We start from the raw sequence: 6,672 nt of genomic DNA, 5'->3' as shown, positions 1-6,672 counted from the left end.
TAAACAACTTAGGAGAAGGACACACAAGAGAAGATATTGTTGAATGAAGTCATTATATTTATTTTGTTTTTGCGCACAAAAAGTATTCTCGTCGCTTCATAAAATTAAGGTTGAACCACTGCAGTCCTCTCGAATTTCATCAAAATTATCTTAATTTGTGTTCAGAAGAGGAACGAAGGTCTTACAGGTGTGGAACGACATGAGGGTGAGAATTTTCATTTTTGGGTGACCTAATCTTTAATATGTGATTTATAAGTAATAAGCTAATATTACTAAGTAATAAGCTAAGTAATAAGCTAATAAACAGCCAATATCCTAGTAATAAGCATGCTAATAGTTAATAGTGAGAACTGGACTCTGTTACCAGTGCTGGGTAATAACTGATTACTTGTAATCTGGATTATGTAATCAGATTCCAAAATTTAAGTACTTGTAATTAGATATTACATTTTAAAATACTCTTAATCAGACTACAGTTACTTTTCTATTGATTACATGATTACATGTTATTCTCACAATGGAAGTAAATTATTTATAATTCATTGATTCTACTTCTTTGTTATATTTTCAATTTTCCTTTCTGAAAAGTCTACTGCTTACATACGTTCAGAAGCTCTTTCAGGTTTTGTGGAATTGCACACAAAGAACAGACACTAGTCAGGTGACTATCACTGAATACTGAGACCCACACAGCATTTGATCACCGGATTTACAGAAATCATTTCACTTTCATCAACAGCTCCTGACAAACACATTAATTATTATTTAAATTATCACTCAGTGAGTCATTTAACCATGTATTACTGTCTCTGGAAGGCTTTTGTCTTGCAAACACATTAAAATTCACATCATTTCATATTTACATGCAATGCAGGGATTCCCCCAAATTTTTGTCAGCCGAACCTCTTTGCTCAAATATGTTTACTTGAAGTAAGCCCTTCGATTTTTAATTAAGTTAGGTCTAGAATAATAATAAAACAAAAGTTCACGGTTCTCTGATATCGGTTAATGGTCGTGTGCCATGCAGGTAAACAATTTTTTTTTAAATCTTTTTTTAGTAAATGTTTTTATTTCAAAATTTTATTTTTAATTTTTAAGATATAATTACCTAATAGCTTCATTAAACTCTGGGAAAGCCTGACGTATTTAAAGGATTAGTTCACTTTGAAATGAAAATTACCCTAAGCTTTACTTGTATATGACTTTCTTCTTTCTGATGAACACAATCGGAGTTATATTAATAAACATCCTGACACGTCCAAGCTTTATAATGGCAGTGAATGGGACCAATGAGTATGAAGCTCAAGAAAGTGAATCCATCCATCATAAACGTACTCCACACGGCTCCGGGGGGTTAATAAAGTCCCTCTGAAGCAAAGCGATGCGTTTGTGTAAGAAAAATATCTGTATTTAACAAGCTATAAAGTAAAATATCTAGCTTCTGCCAGACTGCCTTCCATATTCAACTTACGAAGAAAACGTAACACCTCTCGCAGTTCAAAACGCTTACGCTACGTCCTACACCTTCTGTATTCAACTTATGAAAAAAGCGTAACTGACGCGATGTCAGTTACAATTTCTTTGTAATTTGAATACGGAAGGTGGTCTGCTGGAAGCTAGATATTTTACTTTATAATTTGTTAAATATGGATATTTTTCTTACACAAACGCTTCACTTCAGAAGGCCTTTATTAACTCCCCGGAGCCGCGTGGAGTACGTTTATGATGGATGGATGTGGATGGAGGCATTTTCTTCAGTTCATACTCATTGGTCCCGTTCACTGCCATTATAAAGCCTGGATGTGTGAGGATATTTATTAATATAACTCAGATTGTGTTCATCAGAAAGAAGAAGGTCAAATACACATGGCTTGAGTAAAGCTTGGGGTCGTTTTTAATTCAAAACTAATCCTTTAATGCAGTTTACGTTGTTTATAACAAAGAATGGAATATATTTTCTTTCTCTTTGTATTTTTATATGGAACAAGATTATCCTATTCAAATCAATAAATGAATTAGGTCAAAAGTAATATAAAAAGTAATCCAAAAGTAGTCAGAATACATTACCTAAAATAAGTCTAGATTACATTACTAACACTACCTACATTACCCAGCATATAGCATGTTACCGCATATATATATATATATATATATATATATATATTGCAGACATATGTAACATGGACAATGTAATGTAAAGTGTCTCCTTTATTTCTCACTCCGACTCAGTGTTCCTAAAGGCCTATTGAAATGAGTCTGAAGCCCTGCAACAGCTAAGCACTGGATAGAATTTCACATTCTATATTTAAGTCCCCTGACTTGTGTCACAGGGCTATTTAAATGCCAACAGTCTTACTGTCAAAACAGCCTACAACAACATGATGGACCTGTTTGAGACCAACACTTATTTTTTCAACGATTTACGTTATCTTGAGGGGGACCATGGGACCTTGGATATGCCTGGAGTGTCCCCACTCTATGAGGGTAATGACAGCCCTTTGTCCCCGGGACAGGATCCGGTCCCGTCAGAGACAGGGTGCGAGAGCAGCGGGGAGGAACACGTCCTCGCACCTCCGGGGCTTCAGCCTCACTGCGAGGGTCAGTGTCTCATGTGGGCTTGTAAGATCTGTAAAAGAAAATCTGCTCCAACCGACCGGCGGAAGGCCGCCACTCTGAGAGAGAGAAGGCGGCTCAAAAAGATCAACGAGGCGTTTGACGCGCTAAAGAAAAAGACGGTGCCCAATCCGAACCAGAGGCTGCCCAAAGTGGAGATTTTACGCAGCGCAATAAACTACATCGAGAAACTGCAGGACCTGTTGCATACGCTGGATGAGCAAGAACAGAACTCTGACAGTGACCCTTACACATACAACGTGAAAGAAAACCATGTAAGAACAAAACCGAGCCAATGCAACCGATCCATGTGCTCTGACAGCAGCTGGATCCACGTGGTGCCACATGTCTGCTTCCAACTAATGATTATTGATATTAATTGCTAAAATTAAAATTAAATTAAGAGTAATATTAATATTATCATGATTGCCTGTTCAGGTGGCTCCCAATGAGTATCATTGGAAAAAGACCTGCCAGAGCTGGCAGGGGAATCCAGATCATTCCAACTCCCAGATGGCCGGTCACAGAGAAGGTTGGTAGCGAGAATCAAAGCTTACATAAAGTTTAAGGTTTTAACATTAAGAAGCATTTAATTATTGTCTTAAGTTGCTGGTCATTAATGTTCCATGCCCTGATGATGTGCGTAATGGTCTGCGCGTATAGTTGTCAGTATTTGCGCATGATTGTGCTCTACACTATGATCTTAATCTCTCAACAAAATTGAATCATAAAAAGAAATTCTTCTAATTTCCAGTGTTGGTGTAGTGTTTTTAGTTTTATGGGAAGAATTCTGTGCGTAATTGTGTTTGCGTAATTGCTTTTCGTAACTGTCTGTGCGGAATTTTTCATACATAATTCCCTGTGTGTAATTGTCATTAATTGTCTCTCACTGCATAATTTCATGTACTTTTCTATGCTTGTTTCTCTGACCAAAATGATCCATGCCTAACGTGTGTTACAGGAGCCGCGGTGGAGTCTTCAGCATCCAGCAGCCTTCGTCGCCTCTCCTCGATTGTTGACAGCATTTCCACTGAAGAGACGAAAGCTCGATGTCCCGACCAGATCTCAGAAAAGTGAAGCTCAAGCATCCCACCTCACATTTCCGACTTGTATTTATTTCCATGAGCTAGTGTGAATGTTTTAAATGTAATAGGCGACACTTTCATAAATAACTTTCAAAAATAAGTCATTAACAAGCATCTTTATATAATGCATAACAGGTCATGTTCAATCTAAAAAAATAATATGAAAATATGTGAAGGATTCATATAATTTCTATGTAATGTAACTATGTGATCTGTTAAGCATTGTATAAAATAATGTTTTTATTACATTGCAAATATTATGAAGTGTTCCAATCAAATATGATTTCTTTTTCATAATTGACCATTCAGTGTAGTTGCTGCAGGTAATTCCAGGTTCATTGAAGGGTCATTAATATCAGCAAAATGATTCCTGTCAATTTATGTGGTCTTCCTAAAATGTACATATTTTGTAATATATTGCTGTTACTTAAATTATTTTATAAATGAACAAGAAAGAAAGAGCACTTGATCACTAATGTATATCTTTCCAACATTAAACATTAAAAAATCTAAGTTGTACTACGTTTTTTTTTTTATTAAAAAAAATCATTATTTATTTAATTTACTATTATTATCAGATTTTTAATAATTGCACCAGAGCTTTTGAGCTTATACTTGCATCAGAAATATTCCCTTGTGATTTCAAAATATACCTGCCTATTGTCTTCAATTAGGCATTAAAGGTATAATATGTAATATTTTTGGATTGAAATATATCGAAAAACCACTAGAACAATGTTATATATTTTGTTGACTTGTGTACTTCCATTTTCCCAAATGTTTCCAAGAATGTTTAAATCCAGAGAAATAAGCCATTTTAACCAGGAGACGGACTGTGTCCGTGTGTCGCCTATCAATGACATCATACCCGTGTTACCCTCGATTTCCGGTTTTATTTTGTAGAAATAATGGAAACACCAAAGATGCTTTAATATATTATATGTTTTATTAGACAAGGAAACAAGTGCTTGGATATGTTTATAGACAGAAAACTAATCATTGTTATATAGCTTAATACATTTTGTCTTAACAGTAATACAGAATTTTCTCCGTCATACAATATGTTTTAAAATTAATTGCATGCCATTTAACAAGCCATTTATTAATATGATATTCTAATATCGATCTAGCTTACTGCAGTGTGCAACAAGTGTCTCATAGCAGCCATCGAGTGAACGCACAGAGTAATGTTATAACATCATTTTTAACACATTTTAAACTGCACTGCGTTACCCCACATACGAATGACTGGAAGAAGCGGAAGCGGCAACTGTGGCATAATAAAAGTTCAGCTGCTCTCCGCTCGTTTCTCATTAGCAATCACTCCAACATCACTCACCCTGCTCTGCTTCATACCAAAGCCACTGGAAGGCAAGCCTGCAACCTTTAGCCAAAAAAGCGTAACGGCTAATGCTAAAGCTCCGCCTCTGGCGGTACGCAGGGAAGGAGACCAGCGGCTGTTTTTTGAATGGATGTCAATGGATGAGAGGCTTCACTATGCTGATTAAACAGCTTTTGTGGGGAAATAGCTGATCATTTAATTAATAGACAGCCTGTTTGCTAATCTTCAGCATGTTTTACACTAAACAATACTTTTGTTGGGAACTATATGTAGATTTTAGCTTGATAAAAATGTATTTTTTTAAGAGAAGGCAGACTAGGGAATGTTACGACTGATGTCACTGCCATTACACGAAAATCTACATATTGTGCCTTAAACAATGAAGACATTTGACCTTGTTAAGCTTTAAATTAATTTAGCACCTATGTAAAATCTTCATACTTGTTCAGTTGAATCTATTTTGAGTCGTAGCATTTACTTAAAGGTCCCAAGCTGAAGGTAACAGGCATGTATAGCTCGCAGTGATGGCTGACCACCAAATGTCCTCATTAAAACCCATTGAATTAAAAGCCCTCCGTATATTCCAGCACCAGCCTTGACCAGTCAAGCCAGCAGCTCTCCCAGATTTACGAGCATTAACGGAGTGTTAAAGTATGACTTGCCCTGAAATAGCCCTGGCCTTGTCTGTTAGTTCCAGCTGGCAGGGCAGGACTCAGGATTGGTTGCAATGAAACCCACCGACTATCTCGTGATCAGAAGTAGAAGGTTGGTCAGGGGAAAATATTGCAAAGCTGTAAGCAACATGACAGCTATCATAATGTTACAGGCTGTGAGGGTTTTCCCCTTGAATGAAGCATTGGGTTGCATTGCATTCACTGGTCAGGTTTAATTTGTAAGTGTGAATGTGTGTGTGCTTGGCAATTATCCATCGGTAGAGTTGATTTGTTGGTGTTCCCAAGTTCCACTGCGGCAATTCCATCTTGCACAGCGTGCTGTCTGTCAGGACCGGCTCTCTGATCTTTCCATTTAACACACTACCACCTTTGACCTCATCACAGACACAAGTTAACTTATGTACTCAAACTCCCAAATGACTCGGAATGACCAGTGACCTGCACAGAGCTCACATCTGGGAAACAAGGCCGTAAGGAGTAAATTCAGATTTCATTACATCCCCCGGAAAAAAAGGGGTGCAAACTTACTATGCTGGGATTTTTAATAAAATGTGGTTATAGATGTAAAATATCACTTCAGAAATCAGACTGAAAAAAAAAAAAATCCCTGTAAAATTTACAGTAAAAAAATGGCAGCTGTGGTTGCCAGAACTTTACCGTAAAAAATACGGTAGCAAAGTTTTAGGTTTTACGGGACAGCACTTAGTGTACTGTCTATTTTACAGTTCAAAAAAGTATAATTTAAAGGTTTATACTGTAATAATTATGGTTCATAGCTGTTTATTCACTGTTAAAAAAATTCTGTTAAATTTACAGTAAAAAAACGTATTTCATTAACTGATATAATGTTAATTTACCAACCTATTGAAGTACTAATATCTGTTTTGTACCTTTGTAATACACTGACAACCACCAATCACAGTGGTGATGAGAGTCACATGATGAATCACAAGCAGCT

At 36.5% G+C, this 6,672-nt stretch overlaps 1 protein-coding gene across 1 annotated transcript; it reads left to right on the top strand.

The window, feature by feature from the left end:
* The first annotated feature begins 2,363 nt into the window (after positions 1-2,363).
* On the top strand, positions 2,364-4,210 carry myf6 (myogenic factor 6). The gene is made up of 3 exons (XM_051891111.1): positions 2,364-2,888; positions 3,052-3,145; positions 3,575-4,210. The coding sequence occupies exons 1-3, from the start codon at positions 2,379-2,381 to the stop codon at positions 3,688-3,690; spliced, it is 720 nt and encodes a 239-aa protein (XP_051747071.1). The 5' UTR covers positions 2,364-2,378; the 3' UTR covers positions 3,691-4,210.
* Positions 4,211-6,672: the final 2,462 nt, after the last annotated feature.

Source organism: Ctenopharyngodon idella, chromosome 4 (assembly GCF_019924925.1).
Source record: "Ctenopharyngodon idella isolate HZGC_01 chromosome 4, HZGC01, whole genome shotgun sequence".
NCBI lineage: Eukaryota > Metazoa > Chordata > Actinopteri > Cypriniformes > Xenocyprididae > Ctenopharyngodon > Ctenopharyngodon idella.
The sequence above is the reverse complement of the archived record's forward strand: the minus strand, read 5'-3'. Positions and strand labels throughout refer to the sequence as shown.